We start from the raw sequence: 18,499 nt of genomic DNA on the forward strand, positions 1-18,499 counted from the left end.
TCATGTGTTTGATTTTCTATTTTTTAATCATAAAAAAGTTTTTTTATGCAAAAGATCTGATCCCCCCACACACACACACACGCTGCTCCCCTCCTTCCTTGGCCCCCTCCCCTCCACTGTCATCATCTACATATTAATTGTGGGAGAGGTCTCGGTTTTTGTATGTGTGTGGGGGGGAAAGTGTTGAGAAGAGTCTCTTTGGACTTTAGATAGCTTGGAGGGTGAGACAGAGAGTGAGTGTGAGCGAGAGAGGGAGGAAAGGGGGGGCAGATCCCTTTCGCTCTGCAAGATCTTGAGAAGGCTTTGGAGATCTGGTAAGCTTTCAGGAACATCTGAATCCTCTTAGAGTTCCCTGGCCCAGCTGTGAGTGTGCATGTGAGACACAGAGCGAGAGAGGGAGAGGGAGAGAGGCAGGCTCCTGGTGCCCCTCCAAGCGCATTAAGGACACTCGGGCCTTTTAATTTTAGGAATGAATGCTGATACTTGTGTTTCTTATTGTGATCCGGCTGCCATGGATTCCTACTACAACGCAGCCTCCCAGAGCACAGAGGGCTCCTCGCCTTTTAGGGCATTTCAAGCAAGTGACAAGTTCAGCCCTACTTTCCTGGCCAGCAAAGGACAAGGCTTTGGTGACAGCAGCAGTAAGTGCCGGAGCCGCTATAGCCAGCAGGAATGCCAGTCCCTGGATGGCAGCGGCCAGGCTCCCAGCTCTGCTGGGGCACAAGGCTCCTTTAACAAATACCAGCAGCAGCAGCAGCAGCATCTCTACATGCAACGAGGCCCCTGCAAAACTCCCCCGGAGAGCAACCTCAAGCTGCAGGAGACCAGCAGCCACAACGGAACCCTGCAGGTCTCCTGCTACGGTGAGTCCCGTGCACACGGCTCTGGTAGGGGCATGTTTGCTGCTGAAAGTGGCTGGGGCGGGGGGAAGGGAGATGAGAAGAGGGGCGCGCAGATAAACTGAAGTGCCAGGAAAGGGGAGAAACGAGCGCGCCTTTGGTGGACAGGGGCCACATGCTTGGGACCCGCTTCTCCTTCAGTGTGTGCTCTGTCCCTATTCTGACTAAAGCCCTGCTGGAGATAAGGGGGATCCGTGCCGGGATCGGGCCTGTATCTGTCGGAGAGAGGTAAATAGATTCGGTGTGGTACCGGTGTCTTTCCAGCATGCACTTTGAGCAGTAACCCAACGCGGGCCGTTCCCCTGATACTGTGCACCCTTTGCCGGCTTCGGGATCCCGTCTTCCAGTGCAGAAGAGACCATATAACGGGAGAGGATGGAAGAAAACAACCACATCCCCTCCCCTACAGATCATAGAATCTACCCATCTACCCTACCCATTTTCCTGAGGTTGCTCTGAAATTGTCCCAGTAATGTCTGGGGGGGGGGGGGGGGGATGCGCGTTTTGAAACAAAGCAACAACATGCCCTTGGGAGAAACAATGGGTTTTATTCTGTTTTTTTATTTCGCATAGAAATGACTTAAGTCATGTACAGACTCGCATCCCTCGATTGTAATTTTATTGTTGTTGCTATTATTATTATAAAGCCAATGCGTCTTTGTGTTTCCAAGCACAGCCGTGTTCCAAAAAACCCCTGTATTTTCTATGACAGCAGCTTATTTCCTTTCGGCCCGCTGCAATGAAGTATTATAATTTCTCTAGATCTGATTGCACACCTAGAGATTGCTGTTCTGCCACTACAAATTAAAGAAAATCCGTAATTGTGTTCTTAAAAAAAGCCAACAAGTTTTAGTTAATCCCTACTCAAAATATTCCCCAATGTGGCCTTCTGTTTAAATGTGAATGCTGAGAGAAATCTGCTGTCCCCATTACTGGGTTATCTTTAGTATTCGCCTTTCCTCCGCGTGCCACTCTGTTGATTTCTGCCCTGCGTTTGAATCATCAAAGGTAACACACTGGCATCCTCTTCATTTCATTAATGGCAATTAAGACATCTCCTCGCATTGGCGCTAAACTGAATAGAATTAAACCGGATTTATTCTCATTATCTTTCAGGGGATGTACTTAAAATGACAGACTAACGTTTGTTTAGGCGTTTCCGTTATACTTGGAGGTTAAAAAAAATCCTCTTCTTCTGGTTAAGGGAAAGTGAAAATAAAAATCTATCTATCTCACTATCTATCTTCCCTGTTTCTACAGAAATGCTAGTTAATTAACTCCTACAGTCTGAAGTCACTGCAGTCTGAATTTACTGCTCTTTCAAAACCAGGTCTCAGTGAAAGTTCATTTTTTCCCACTGTTCCATCAATCAAAAGTTACCCAAAGCACCCCTAGACCGGGAACAATCTAGAGGAATAAAGAGAAAGCAAAACACTAGCGATGCCAGTCAAAGTGAGCAATGGAGAAGTATTACAAAGGGGAGATCAGAAGTGCAAGGGAAAGTTAAGTCTTCTGCAGCTCCTGCTTTTCCACAGTGCAGCAGCGGTGTGCTGGGGTTACTTCCTATCCGTCCTTCTTTAGTTCCATTTTCTTTGAACCCTGGTTTGGATTATGTCTGAGCTTCTCCAATTGCTTTTATTTTATTGTTTACTTTCTCTCCATGCACCTCCCTTCCCCCTTTCCAGACTTGAAACAAGTCAAAGGCACCTTCCTTCCCCCCACCCCCACCCCCTAAGCATCTCCTGAAGGCTTGGAGTGTTTGCTGACTATAGGAAAAGCTGGAAGGGACGGGGCCCGGGGTTACATTAACAAGCCATCCATCACTCGTGCTGCAAGGAGCCAGCCTGGGCAGCCCCTCTCAAAGGGGTGCAGCGGAGAAAGATGCTTTGAAATATGTGTACGCCAATCTTCAGCTGTACTGTACCCAGCCCCGTTAACTTCATTTATTTCCCCGAATGACAGCTGATTCCAGAGACATAGATCGAACCAGAGGCTCCTAAAGTCCAATGAGGAAAGGGGAAAGGTCTCCCTTGTCCCAGCAACTTGAAAGCTCCTCGCCTTCTGCAAAGGAGTCCCCCACCTTTGGTGAAGTGCAGGGAAAATCTGTGCGCTGTGCACCCGCAAATGGCGCAGGCACCGCGCGCAGTACAGGGAGAAAGGCTGCTAGGCAAGGGAATTGTGATCCACAGGCTGCTACCCCCATCTATAATGAAAAAGGCAGACAGCGCAACATGTAATAGCTGTAAAAAAAAAAAAGAAAAGAAAAGAAAACAGCCCCTTATAATGCTCCGAAGAAGCCCCACTCCCCACCTGCCAAGGGTCCGGGCTTTTGCGAGCTCCAGTCCCTAACTTTCCCACAGACACCATTCTGGATGGGAGGAATGTGGGACCTTCCTTCCCAGAAACGACTCTGCGCAGAAGAAACCAGAGCGATTTAGATTCATTTCCCCGAGAACTGAAATTAAACTACCAGCGCCCAAGACTTCACACCCAAACATTTTTCTTCGGGGGCCTTTGATGACACAGAAAATACAGATATCAGAGTCTTGAAAGAGAAGAATTCCCCCAGAAATGCTGCAGGGAAATGGGCAGTGGAGTTGCATGGATTTTGTTTGCTATGGGGCTTGTAGCACGAGTTCTCTCCCCCTCCAACCCCATAACGCCAGGTCTGGAAACTCATCGTGGCTGAATTGTCAGAAAGAAACAGTGCCGGGCAAATCCCTTGTGTCCATGTGGAATGGGGACTATGTCTATTCTTCTTTACACTGGTCAGTGGAGCTACTCCAAACCTACAGCGGTGTAACTGAGATCAGCGTCTGGCCCTGGGTCACTTCATGGGCAGAAAGAAAGATTTAGTGCATAAGGGGGGTTGCAAGAGTCTGAAAAAGAAATACAGATACAGCCTCCCACATTCGATGTGCTGTTTCCAAATTCCCCACACCCCAACGCTTTGAAATTTCATTGCGCCGTTCTGTAACTCCACGCACCACTAATGGAATCCCAGGAGGGAATGCGCGGTGTCAGAGACCGATACAGTGAGTTACAGCGCGTATGAATTTTAATGCGCACGATGCAGAGCACTCCGAGTTACCTGATACAGAGTTGTAATAACCACATGCTCACCTGGAACATTATATGTCATTACCCTGAACCTTTCAGCCACTTATTTCCCAATACACCTCCCTGCGAATTTCAAGATGATAAATCAGAAGGCGCTGGGGCAGGAGAGGGGGAGGGAGGGAAGCGTCTCTCTTTATACTCCCCAAACATGTGCCATCGATATGTTTTAAATAACGACTTTCATTATATTGGACTCCACTAAATAATTCGCTGGGCCTTTAACATAGATTGTAAACTTTTTGGGACAGAGAGGATCTTTCTGCGTGTGTTCTGGGGCAATAGACGGGGATGGCGCTGCATAAGTCATTACTAATTAATTAGTGAATAAATAGTATTTGAGGCCATTCCTCAGAGGTGCCTGATTTCTCTGAAAACTCTCTGCTAACTGGATTTGTTTTTTTTAGGTTGAAAAATCCAGGGCAACATCTTAACATCTGATGACACATTACAAGGCTGTATAGAACCAAATGAATGTATCACCCACATTAATGCCACCGGGATTCTGTATTCCTATCGATTGCATATTTAGGCGTTTGTTTGTTTGTTTTGTTTTATTTATTATTAAGCAGAATTCCCAATTCACTAGTGGTACCATAGAACCCCTAACAGTTTTAAAAGTCTGGTGTGATGTGGCTTAGAATACATGGCAATGTAATAAAAGCCACACGGATCTGTGAGGAGAATTAATAATAATAATGGCTAAGGATTAAAATAGTTTCTGGTTAATAGTAAGTGTCCACTGTAAGATTTGGACGGATTGCTGCATAGAGGGAAGAGAGGCATGCAGACAGATGGAATTTCTTCTTTTCTAAAATTAAATGAAAATTTCAGAGCCGTGTGAGTTTATGTGGTTCTGTATCTGGAATGTAAAAGGGGGTTAACCCCTCCTTTGCGGGTTACACCATCCCAGAGATAGAATTCCTGCTTCACAAGCAGCGAAGAGGAGGGGGTGGGAGAGAAGCGAAAATCAGCTGGGCCTCCTGCTCAGGAGCCGGGGCCAGGGCGAGCTTCCCAGAGAGCGCGCGCTGTGTTGTTTTAAATAATTCTCCCACCACTATATTGAGTTGACACTCGCACGCATGCCGCTGTACCCTGGGATGATTTGTATACATTGGAAATTAGCATAATTGCAATAATGAATAATCGCTCTCGTGTATTTCTGGTTAACCAGGGCTTGCAGTTTTGCCAAACCCCAGTTAGGGTTGTCTTTTACTAATCTCGGGCTTTGGGAGTCCAGTCACTCTAGGCTGAGTTTAGATCCCTGTTAATACGGGCATATATCTTCGGCGGGTAGAAATATACAAATGAGCATAGCAGGCGACTGCCAATCCCCTCCTTTGGGGCAGCTGTTTCTGTGTTAGCTAGTTAGGTGGCTAACCTAATCCCAAACCGTGACACTATCTATGCTGCCTGGCCCTGACTCGCCCCTCCAGGGCATCAGTATTGGACTGCCGTTGCCCCATTGGCCTCCCTGGAGTTATTCCTAATTTACCCTGGTCTGAAGGGAGACGCGGACACTGGCGCCAGTGAGGGGTCACGTTCGGATGAGGATGAAAAACACTTGTGGAAAGAGACTTATGCCAAAGGGGGGAAAGGTGCTGATTCTTGCGGGACCCAGAATCTACGGGAACCATAGGGGGGACCCCTTCTCAAGCATCGTAACAACCACCATCCTGGATCCGTCAGTGTTGATCGTGCAGTGCCGAGGCTCTGGGCGCCGCTGCCACAGAAGGATCCGTGTGCCGGGAGCTGGGCCAGAGCGGCTCAGAACTGTGTGGGCCATAGATGCTGGAGCTAGGGGCTGCTGAACCCCCTGGCTAGAAGTGGTTTCCGCTGTATGCAGGGTTTACAGTTTGGTTCAATGGCTCTCAACAGCCCCACTCTACAAATTGTTCCAGCCCCCCTGGTGTGGGCTGCATCCGATCCCAGGTCTGGCTGAGGGCTTCAATTTAGAGATGGGGCTGCGAGAAGCCTTCATTTGGGCTGTCAACTCGCTGTAATAAGGCACTCCGGCTCACTAAATCGCCCGCTTCATGTTGGCCCCACGCAGCTTTTCTTCGCTGGGCTGGGCGTGACCAACAAGTGTGGAGAGTTGAAGGTTTGGCGCTAATGGCCTCTGCAAACCAAGAAAAATGCAGTTTTATTTGCTTGTTATTTTTCTCTCCGTTTACTGCCCTGCTGAGTGATCCGGACTGTATCTCACTGGTAAGCTGGAGGGAGATCAGTTTAGGAGTGCCGAGCAAGTCCCTCTGGCAGTGCCTACGCGAGTTTGTTGCACTGCTTTATTCCCTCTATAAAATTCCCAGCTGAGCCTTTTCCTTGGCCCCTTTATCTCGTGGCGCTGTCCTTTCTAACCTCTCCACTTTGCCCCTGCTAAGGACCCTCGCTCAGCCGATCCTTTTGGGCTTCCGCTGTCGCGTAGTGTATCCCGAATCTGAACAATAAGGTCCGATCCTTCTCCCAGCCCCCAGATTCCCAATGAAGCCATGGAGTTTTGGATGCGCAAAGAATGCACATAGGAGGGGACCCGATCCGGAGCGCAGTAGTCTTCCTTCCCCCAGGCCTTGTCTTCACTAGAAAACTAGGGCGAGATAAAAACCTGATTCTACCCCCGCTGGATGGCAGGACTTGTACTAGTAAGGGAGGGCCACTGGTGCGAATCTTGCCGACAGGATCGGCCCATACCTCCTCCTCTTTCTGAGTAGCTGTTTCCCTTTGTTAATTTCAACCGGCTTAGCCCTGTTGATTTCCGTTGGGTTTGGCCAGCTTCTGATGACTTCTAAAAATGCTGTCCCCCGCCACTCTCCTCCACCTGCATCCAAAACACACCAAGCCCCGTAACTCGGCCCTCTGCGTTTTTCTGATCACCAGCATCTAAAGAATTGGAATAAAAGCGACTGTGAGACTCTGTGCTGGTGTCCCACTTTAGACACCGTTAGGTCCTTGGCTGGAATGTAATGTACAAACCTAGAGCTACGAAACAAACAGCAAAGATCCCCTGATGGAGAGGGGTTTTAGGGATATATGTTTTTTAATAAACAAGTTGTTTCGAAGCTATAAAAAGCTTGTGGCTGCCCTACGCTACTATTCAGACTATCTACTGGATAGTAGCTATAAATATAGCATAAGGGGAGTTATAGTCAAGTGTAATAACGAAGCGACAACAGAAATGCTTCCAATTCATTTATGGCGCATTTCGATTGTGGGGTCACCGAGGCGAATGAAAGGTTTTAGTTTGCTTAGTGATGCTCACGAGTCTTTCCATTTTGCATTGCGGGCACAACATCTTCACTATTCCGATCTGCAATTTTCGCAAAAGCAAAGGAAATGGTCGAATCACTTATAACGTTTAATTTCCAAATTGTATTTGTTTTCGCTGAAATCAAAGGAGAGTGATTTGGACCGGGCATGCACCAAGACAGGTCGTGGAAACAGATTTCGGAGTCTAGAGTCAAAGAACTTCGGTCTGATGTTTGTACAATAGACTTGGTATATTACTAATAGAATTTGCATGCTGTACGCACACTGAAGGCGTCTCTATCTCCTGAATGCAGCAACATTGCTTTCCTTTTTTCACTGAAGTCAAACTACCAGTTATGGATTATCCCCTAAACTGGAACCAGGAAAAAAACACAAGTTATATCTTGGTTTAGAGGTGGGGGAAAAAACATCAAGTGGTTTATGTATTAAAGTAAACTGAATTGCCATTTCTTTTACGTAGGGGTGATGTAAATTACATTTCCTGGGAAAAATACTGCTGTCTTGAAATACAGTTTTTTTTGGGGGGGGGGAACCCTTTAGGGGAATGAAAGAGAAATATGCATTAGGATGTTTGCTCAGCGGGTTAGATGAATGCAAACTGTTTTTCCTGGCATAGGAGAATCTTTAAGTACAAGGTTATGCAAATAATAACGATCTATTTTATTTCTGTGCAAATATCAAATGCAATCTATAACGCTTTATCAATAAGAGTAGAAAGGAATTGCCACAGGAATTAAAGGATCTCTCCACACTGTTATATTTCTGATATATTTCTAATGCACTTTCTTTATTTTTATTTTTACATGTTTGCAATATAGCGTATAAGAATTTTCAAGCGTTTTAAAATGTACGAATACGAGAAATAACCTTGTTCCAGAATGAGCCATTAGCTGACATTAAAGACTTAAAACATATTTGGGGCCTGCTCCAAAGCCCACTGAAGTCAATGGAAAGGCTCCCATTGACTTTAAGGGACTTTGGATCAGGCTCATAGTTCCCTGTCTTGAAGGTATTCACTGAGAAGCGCTAATCGGTTGTGATCTGGGCAGCCAATCTCCTCTTCTCTGCGCGCTCCAAGCTCGTAGAGGTGACATGTTATAGTGGAATTCTCCTGCCATTTGCTCTCTACGTGTGAAGCAGTTTTATTGAGGGAAATATCAGCTCTTCCACATCTGCCTGCGTCAATATGTGGAGGAGAGGAGATGGGTTAGGGGTCTGTGGGTCACACTTAAAGGGGAAGGGGTCGTCACAGTTTCGAAGTGGACATTTTAATGTAGGGGTGGAAATATAAGGACCCCACTAGAGAATATACCCAAGGCGTGTCCTGCGTATTGCGTGTGGCTGGAGGCGCCGCCACAGTGCTTGCTAAGGAGAGGAGGTGGGGGAGAAGGCTCCTGTTGGTGTATCTCAAGATGTCTAATGATTTCCCGTCAATAAGGCTGCCTTTCTTTTCGGGTTCTCTCTGCCCGGCAGATCCCCCGGTGCCAGGAAGTTGAGGAAAGGGCATTCTGAGAAGCTTTCCCTTCTCTCTGCAATGCCCCTTCCCCTCCTTTGCGTTCAGAGGGGCTGGGAGGCTGCTGGCAGCATCTTTGCTGCGTGCGGCCACCAAGAGACATTTTTGTTTATTTGTTGCTTGCTATCCCCATCCAGGTGCGGGAGAGTCCCCTACGCTGAATTCCCTGAAGTCTCCATTCGCAAAGTGTTCAAATGCCCCCCCTCTTTGTGTGTGTGTGTGTGTGAGAGAGAGAGAGAGAGAGAGAGAGAGCTTCTGGTGCCTTAAAGCGACTCCAGGGCGGGTCCCAATTCAGTGAAAGTAAAAGATCCTCCGGATTCAGCAAGGTACAAGGGAGATGCGGGTTGCTCTGAGCGATCTGGAGGCGAGGGACCGAAGCAACACGCTGGGCCTGGGGGGTAGAGAGAATGGGGCATGACTAAGTACTGGGTGTTCTTGCCTCTCCCCTGGGGGACCTGTGGTCACCCTTCGCTGGGGAATGTATCATTTATACTTCCCTATCCCTGAACATAAACTCCCTCCCCTCCTCCTCTTTCACCCCACTCCCTTCTCTTCATGAAGCATTTTAGACAGCAGTGGGACTACGAGTCGGTTAGACTCACTGCTACCTGGGAAGGGGGATGGACAGGGATCAGAGTTGAGAGAGTTTGAAGAGGGGCCAGTGGGGAGAAAGCAGTGCAGCCCCCTCCGTAGTTAATATCCCCCCTGCTTCAGGTGATTCTGACCGCCTGTTGCGTCGGCCAAAGGCAGCCGGAGATGCAGAGAGAAGTTTGTTTCAGACCCAATTTTTCTTCCTTTAATCTGCATCCCGCCCCAAGCAATAAAAGATTGAAAGTCGTAGAGGGGAACACACAAAGGGAGGGACCCACTACGGCTGTGTCACCAGGGCAGCGTCTGGCACTGTCTGAAGAGGGGATTACACACACATATCCTGCCTCCATCTCCCCTCATCTAAAGCCCCTTCCTGCACCGCCGTACTGCCCTGAAGCCAGATGTGATGGATAGGGATCAGAGGGGAGCCCAGGTTCCAGATGTGACTGATAGGGATCAGAGCCGAAGTGGATCTCAGGAGGGAGTCAGACTTTCTCTAGGCCGGGGCTGAATGGGGCCGGTTTTACAGGTCCTGAACTTGCTTTGAACTGGGCTCTGCTCCTGACAAAAGTCCTCACATCCAGATAAAGGGGTTGAGAGAGACTCCGGGTATCTACAGACTCTCTTCAGTGGTAAAGAGCAAGGGGAGATGGGTGGGTTGGAGGAGTAAATATGTTTTGGAGATACATAACTGGAGTGACAAAGACTACATCAGAGAGCTAGCTGAAGGAAGGAAAGGCGAGAAGAAAAGCAAGGGGGGATGCGGGAAAAGCAAGCCTAGCACGGAGAAAACGGACAGAAAGAAACCCGGCATGAAACACAAGCAACGCCTGAAGAGGGGGGGAAATGAGACGCCCCCCCCCCCGAAAAGCCAGGAAGGGAATAGGAGCGACGGGCCCGAAGAACAGGAAGGAAGAAGAGAAAGAGGCGAACACTGAAATGAGACAACCCCAGAGGAAGGGAAACAGGCTGGGGAAAGGAGGTAGAAATCAAGGGAGCGCAGCAGGCAGATGTTCAGCGCGAGCGAGCAGCCGGCCCGTGGGCTCGCCTCTGAGCGTAGCTGGCTCCTTTGAGAAGCGGCCTCTTCCCATGTTTTATAACGCCGGCTTCCTGTGCCAGGTTCGCGTCTTAGGGCTCCCCGAGGTGCAGCTGACGCTGCTTTGGCAATTGCCTTCTCTTTTTTACAATAGGGCCACCAGATCTGCCATTCAAAGGCTCCAGCAGCACCCTCCCAGGGAGGGGAGGGAGCGTGCGCCAAGAAGTTTGGCTAAACTTAGGTTTAAGCGGACACTGGAGGTAGCGGAGTCTCCCTGCGCACACAAACCTGTAGGATTTCCTCAGTGAGCTAATCGAGCAGCGGAGGAGTCGAAGGTATGGCTCGTGCGTGTTCCTGGGTCTTCGCAAGATGATTTATTTGAGTCTGTTTCCAACCCGTTTTGCTTCTCTTGGCTTGGCCGGTAGATCTGGCTTGAGAGTTTTATAGGATTCCTGAACCAAGCAGTTTATAACACTGATGTGTCAACCTCCACTTTATTTGTATCTTTCTTTTCTAGGCAGGAAGGTTTCCTTTCTCACTAGGGCTGTTTATTTTCAAGTTGTCCTGTGCTGATTGGCATGAACTCTGCTTTATCCACCTCTTTCTGCAAAGGTTTTACCAGCAGCAGAAGGAGGAGGAAAACAGAGTCTTAAACGTTTATTAGTCTGAATTGTTTTGAAAGCAACACGCTGCAAAACAGATGAAGAAGCTGATGGGGAGAGAGACTTGGAGATGCTTAACAAATGTGTCTTTTACTATGGGTTTGATGTAGGAGTCCCATTAACAATATATATTGATGCCAGATAGCACAAATGAGCTCTCTGTGTGTGTTATCTGGGCTGCAGGCTGTTTATTTTGTACTCCTTTTGGAGTGTACGTTCACTGTGGTTGCATGACTAACTGGCGGGAATGATTCACTGGCTGCTTTATGGCTGACTGCTCAAAACAAGTTGTGAATCAAAAGAGATTTTTTGGCTTTGGTTTCTAACCTCCCAAGTTAATGCACTCAGAGTTTAAGGGGAGCTAATGTGCAGACTTCAGTCCCTCAGATCTAAAAGATTTATTCCCTTTCCAAGTCCCGCATGCAAAGCCTTGATGAGTTTCCCTTGTAAGAGGGAGGAGGTGTCTTGGTGGCTCTCAGCCAACGTCTAGTGCTTAAGGAGATCTCCAGCCACATCCCTAGCCACTTAGTTGTCCAAGTGTCTGGCTCTATTGTCAATTACATATTGAAATCTTTAAAGCCATTTATTATTTTGTCAATAACATTGCACTTCTATAGTGGCTTTCATCCATTGAGCTCTAAGTGCATTGCAAAAATGGGAAAGTATTATTATCCCCATTTTACAATTGTAGAAATTGAGGCACAGAGAAGGAAAGTGATTTGCCCAGGGCTGAACTGTGAGTTGGTGGCAGAATCAGGGATAGAAACTAGGTCTCTTGATTAGCAGACCCTTATTCAAAGTATTAAATTGTAGCTGATTGGATGTTTTCGTGTGCCCTGACCTGTCTATATCTTAAACCAGTTAACTTTGCAAAAGACATTAATGGCCTAAATTTTCAAAAGTGAGTAGTAAATATGGATGACTCCGTTTTTGGGTGTCCAACTTGAGACACCTGAAAGGGCCCAGACTTTCAGAAAATGCTGAACATCAGGTCTCTAAGATGTCCCATGTTGGGCATTCAAAAAATGAATGCACCCAAAATCACAAGTCATTTTTGAAAATGTAAGGCCAATATCTTTGTAGAGAAGTATTTTCAAAAAGGAAAGAACATTAGTTCAAAATTAGGAACAACCTGAGGCGTTCCCCAGCAAGACTAGTACCTTTGCAATTTAAGAATATTTACATAAAGATGAACAGAAATATTTCATATAAATAAGGAGAATGTTATGGTGATTTATACCAGTCACTGGCTTTTCAGGTGCTCCAGACTTTTAAATGGCAGTATACATATTGAAGGAAGAAAACTATCTATCTTTAAACAAATGATGTTTAGCTATACTTGAATATTATATTTTCTTCAAAAATATTGTTTATTGCACTTCACAATTTTTGCCTCTGCTGTAGTGAATGGAGATCCATATTTCAACTGTTAATTAAGAAGAGATGCTATAATAGGAATGGTTCTAATGCCCTTGATCTTTCTAAGATCTTCTTTCCATCATAGAGAGATTTGGGGAAGGAGAGGAGAACTATGAGGTGGAAAGGGAGTGGAGGGAGAGAGATGCAAAGAAAGAGAGAAATGGAGAGAGCTGGGAACAGAGTGGTGAGAAGGGGCAAGCAGAACTTTCTGTGATGTGGGCAGAGGGGCTTCATTGGGGTCTGAATGCAGAGGGCTGGGTATTGTTTTGGTGCAGCTGTGGAGCTGTGTGGACAGATGCAGCCAGAAACACCTCAAAAGCAAACAGAAAAGGCAATGAGGAAGACAACAAGAGCCAGAGAAGCATCTGCAGTGTGACCCTGAGAGAAAAGCTGAGAGAGTTTTTTGGGTAGAGTGCTGGCTAGAAAAAGAGGCTTGGAATATTGACCAAGGAAACTGTCTTCTGTTTGACTCCCATTTAGTTCAGGGAAACAGGATTTTATATGTACTTCTTTGTAAATAAACAGGATTGAGTCAAAAAACCACCTAGTTCTATCATCAATTGCTCTTCCCCACAATCCACAAGACCCCAAATATTGGCTAACTGCTCATGTCAAAAGGGTTAAGCTGGTGTTAAGGCTGGGATCCAGTTTCCAAGGAGAAAAATTGTGAGCCAGTTATTCCTAATGTCCTGAGATGGCACACATGATGAGTGTGCTCACAGAAATCATAGATGGACAAAAGGAAGTAAAACAAAACCGGAAGGAATTAAATCAAGATCTAAATCTAAAGCTGGAAGCTTCACAAAAGGAAATAAAGTCATATCTGGAGGTTTCCCAGGAAGGGAATGAAAATTGACCTGCAAGCAGAGATGAAATCATTCTTGGGGTAGCAACTACACAATGTCTAGGGACAATGGGAGGCCCAGGTGCAATATTCCCAGTCTGGAATGGCAAGATGGATCAATGAGGTGACCAGTTACCTGACTTCCATGTCCCAGAAGGTTTTCCATTAAATAGGGAAGACTAGGTCTGCTTTGGCCAAATTGGAACTTGCAAACATTGATGAGCTGCAGCAAGGACATAGGGAACTGAAAAATCACCTTCAGAAGGAAATCAAAGGGTCATAGACCACAATGGAAGGCAGCCACCTGGATGAGGAATTGGGCCAGCCAGAGGATTTGGATAAGGTAGGACATTTACAACACTTCTCTCTCCCATTTGTAGCCCAGAGGGGATAGGTCAGATTGTCCCAGCTCAAGTAGTGCAAAACCCCACTGTCTTTGAAGGGAAAACTCCCTGGGAGGCTTATTTGGCTCAGTTTAATGCCATAAATCAAATAAATGGCTGTGAAGATGAACAAAAAGTGAGGTTTCTAGCGGCCAGCTAGCGTGATCCAGCTCCGACGGTGCTGAAGAACTTAGCCCCAGAAAAGACACTGAGTTATCCAGACCTGGTACAAGCCCTTGATATTTGATTTGGAGACAGTGGTCAATCTGAGCTGGCCAGGGCACAGCTAAGAGCTAGAAGGAGAGGGAAGAAGACCACATCTGAAATAGCAGCGGGCCTAAGGAGACTTGTGTTCCTGGCATATCCACTTACCAGTGAGGACAGGCTTTCCAGGATAAATTTGCAATGGACCAGTTTATAGATGCTCAGTGGGACCTGGATTTGCAGATCGACCAAAGGAGGCCAAAGACACTCTGAAAGCCTTCGGAATTTGTCACAGAACTTGAATCTTTTCTTGCAGCTGTTCACCAAAGGAAGAAACAGCTGCTAGTGAGGAAGATAGAAGCTGACTGCCATGAGCCCTGTAAGTACAGCTCTGTGTCTAGTATGTATGATGGAAAAGGGTATTCTAATCTGGTTTTTTACATTTTTGAATTATTAGAAAAATGATTCATTTGGTTTGTAAAACAAGGGAAATTGACAATAATGAAAAAATGAAGGGAAGCAGTTCAGCTAAATGCTGGTAGTGTGAAAAAACTGGCCACATAAAGGATTGTTATAAATATAAAGCAGGCCAGGACAGAGCATCACAAATGTCTAGTGAAACCCCTCTCCCAGCTCAGGAAATGGGGAGGCACCCAAACTGAGTGGACAAAGCTTGGAGATACAAGGATTAGCCCCATAGTTTTGGTTTAGATCTGGGCTGTTACACAACAACAATGGGAGTTTGCCTATTGAATGTGTGATAGGATCCGTGAATTGAATAGTAATAGTGGACACTGGCTCAAACATAATAGTTATTAGACCAGTCACAGAGGATAGGGAATAGGGGATCCAAAACTTAGCCACGTAATTAGTCTCAAATGGAGACAGTGACTGGAGCAAAGACATTGGTCCAAAACCGGGCAAAATTGTATTTTGAACCTCTGGAATTCAGGCAAGAAGTCTGGATAGCCAAGACAGTGGATGAGCTAATGTTGGTTTGGGTTTCATTATGGCTAATAACGGTGTAATAAATGCCAGAAAAGACGTCCTACTAATTAAGTCTGTGGAAATTCCCTTTAAAGATGCAGCCCAGGTGAAGCACATGGCTTATAGACAATTGGTTTTCAGTAAACAAGTTGTCCTGCCTCCAGGGGCAGAAACGATAACATCAGCTACATAAACCTGCTTTGAGATCCAGGATCTCAGGAGGGGAATCTAGGTTATATCTGCTAAAGTTCTTGTGGATCTGAATCAGAAACAGATTCCTGATCATTTGCTGAATGTTTCTGATAAGCAGCAAATAGTTTAAAAACAAAAAAAGGGAACCACTATTGCAAAATGTAAACTAGTGGATCTAATACATGCAAAAGAAAACTACAAGAGGAAGGGGGTAAGGTGAGCTCCCAGAGTTTCTACTGGACTTGTTCCAGTGCAGTGTTTGTATATTTAAATGAGGAGCAGTTGAACAGTCTAAAAGAGTTCTGGTTGGGATCAGGAGTTGTTCTATCTGAACTAACAAAGATGAAGGTTGCACTGCACTGGTCCAGCACCCGATTGATGTTGGGGAAAACTAACCCATTAAACAGCCACCTCACCATTTACCAGTAGCAAAGAGGGAAGTGGCTTTACAGGCCATTGTGGAAACAAATCTGTAAAACATAATTAAGCCTTCAACCAGCCCTTGGCTTAACCCATAGTTCTGGTTAAGAAGAAAAGATGGCAGCATCAGATTCGACATGTACTATAGAAAACGAAATGAAGTCACGTATCCATTACCATGAATAGATGGTATGCTGGATGCTGTATCAGGTTCAATCTGGCTTTCCATACTGGATCTTAGAAGTGGGTATTGGCAAGTGGAAGAAGATCCAAAGGACAGAGAAAAGAATGCTTTCACAGCAGGGCAAGGCCTGTGGCAATTTAAAGGGATGGCTTTTGGCCTGTGTATCAGACACATTTGAGAGGCTAATGGAAAGGGCATGGAATGACACACCACTCTAAGCGTATTTGCTATACTGATATGATATCCTGGTGCATGCTAATACCTGATGAACATGAACTGATACATTTACAAATGGTCTGCCATAAGCTTAAGGCTCCCAAGATGAAACTCAAATGTGAGCTGTGTCAAAAAGAGGTAACTTATCAACTTGGGCACACAGTCAATGAGGGGAGAATTTCCAGTGCCAAAAAGAAAATCAAGGCTGTACAGAATTGGCTTGGCCCCCAGACACTGGCAGACATACGCAGTTGTGTAGGTTTCTATTCCTGTTATGGAAGGTTTATTTGTGGCTTTGCAAATACTACAAAACCACTGCAAGTTGAATCAGAAAGGCGAACCATTTCAGTGGTCAGCAGTGTGCGATTTAGCATTTTCAGAGTTGAAAAGGCTTTTGTGTCTGCTCCTGTCTTAGCCTACCCATGTTTCAAAACCCCGTTCATATTGGACACAGGTGTTAGTGCTTACGGTTTGGGGGCAGTATTGACCCAAGAGCACAAGGGACTTGAGAGGGTGGTGGTTTATTGCAGCAATAGTCTAAATTCTCCAGAGAAATTTTTTCCCCATCAGAAAAGAACTCCTGGCACTGGTTAAATTTATAGAATATTTTCACTACTATTTGTATGGCAGAAAGTTTGTGGTCAGGACAGACCATGCATCCCTGCAACAGCTCTTTAGTTTCAGGAATCCTGAGAGGCTACTTGCCAAGTGGTTGGAAAAACTGCAGCTCTGTGATTTCCATAGTCACAGTCAGGTCTGGGCACCAGCATGGAAATGCTGATGACTTGTCCAGATGGCCTTACTAGGAGGCTCATTACAAACACTGCCCGAAGTAGAAGAGCACGGCGTTGGCTGCCCAAAGGAATGAGTGTGCTCCGGAACTGATGGCTGTCACCTCTCTTCCCATAATTTGCAGAAGTGCAAATGTTCCTGGTTCAGCCACTGAAACAAAGGATGTGAGTTTGCAGGAATGGACTCCAGAGCAGCTAAAAGCTTCCCAAAGAGAAGATCCTAATATCAGGATAGTGTGTGATTGAAAATCATTTGGCAAATGCAGTCACTTTGGAATATAGTATCCCCTCAGAATACCACAATACAAGCTTTCTGCTCCGAGTGGGAAAACTTGGAATTTAAAGATGAAATATTGTATAGGAGATGGGAAAACCCTGGAGATGATAAATACTGTTGAGAGGTATCTCCTTGTTGTACCATATTGGAAAAAGGAGGTTTTGAGGTTATGTCATGATTTGAAAACTGCTGGGCATTTTAGGGTTGCAAAACCTTTGCCAACTAAGGAAGAATTTCTACCGGATGAAATGCAGGCAGGATGTAGAAAATTGGCACAGGAAATGTGATGCATGCCTTGCAAAGAATGGTCCCCTTAAGACAGGGAGAGTCTCTAGGCAGCAGTATCTCATGGGGACACCGAGGGAGTGCATTACTGTTGATGTACTTGGGCCTCTGCCTGAGAGAGTCTGGCAATCCATATTAGTTTGTAGCCATGGACTATTTTACAAAATGGCCTGAAGCTTATCTAATAAGGAATCAAGAGGCTGTGACAGTAGGAGGGGTCCTAGTGAATGAATTCTTCACCAGATTTGGGGTCCCAGGTGAGTTACACACAGATCCAGGGAGAAACTTTGAATTCAAAGTGTTTCAGAGAGTCTAGGGATCCACAAAACTTGCAACACCCCAGCATACCTGCGATCTGATTGGATGGAGCAAAGGTTCAATAGGACTCTGGGACTACCTTTGTAGAACAGCATCAAAGGGAATGGAACCAGCATATCCCATTCCTTTTGATGGCTTATAGAACAGCAGTCAATGAGAGTACAAAATGTACCCCAGCACTCTTCATGTTTGGGCATGAGCTCAGGATCCCAGCAAACTTTTTGTATGGAGTTCCTGAGGTGGAACAAAGATTTGAACCATGTGGACTATGTAGAAACCCTACAATCCGGAACTGAAAAAGCCCACACCTTAGCTGGAAAAAATTTGATAGCCTCTGAAAAAATGAAAAAAAACCCTCTATGATGGAAGGTCATATAAGGAAAGAAGGGATTTGGTTTGGTTTCACAGCCCGAGGTGAAAGAAGGGTAGCAGCCCTAAGCTAGATAAACCTTGAGAGAGACCCTCTACAGTACTGACCTAAATAAATGACATTATTTATAGGATAAAGTTGAGTCCCAGGCCTAAACCCAACATTATTCATAAGGACCATCTGAGGAGGTACCAGGGGGACAGAATTTCAGTGTGACTACCCCTCCAAAACTGAGACTGTAGCTGTGGAAGCTGAGGCTGGGAGAGTCGTGACAGTAATGAGTTCCCCATTAGAACAGAATAGGCAGTTTCTGTCTGTCAGCCAGCATTACAACAGACAATTTTTGATGAGCTCTACTTGGGTGGTAGAAAGGAAATTGGGCAGGGAGAGAAGAACTTCAAGGAGACTTGGACTAGAGTAAAATCAGTTTGGATTGGTGATGTGAACGTGTTCAGACAGAAAAACATTATGTAATTATATGAACTATGAAACATGGCCCTTCACTGTCAAGATAGAAAAGAAGCTGG

At 45.8% G+C, this 18,499-nt stretch overlaps 1 protein-coding gene across 1 annotated transcript in view; it reads left to right on the top strand.

Annotated features, from left to right (window-relative positions):
* The first annotated feature begins 469 nt into the window (after positions 1 to 469).
* ALX4 (ALX homeobox 4) overlaps positions 470 to 18,499 on the top strand; it is a 61,805-nt gene continuing 43,775 nt past the window's right edge. The window contains exon 1 of the mRNA XM_065404093.1: positions 470 to 863. Within this exon, the coding sequence (XP_065260165.1) occupies positions 470 to 863 (394 nt within the window). The remainder of the gene's footprint in view (positions 864 to 18,499) is intronic.

This window comes from Emys orbicularis, chromosome 4, assembly GCF_028017835.1.
Source record: "Emys orbicularis isolate rEmyOrb1 chromosome 4, rEmyOrb1.hap1, whole genome shotgun sequence".
Taxonomy (NCBI): domain Eukaryota; kingdom Metazoa; phylum Chordata; order Testudines; family Emydidae; genus Emys; species Emys orbicularis.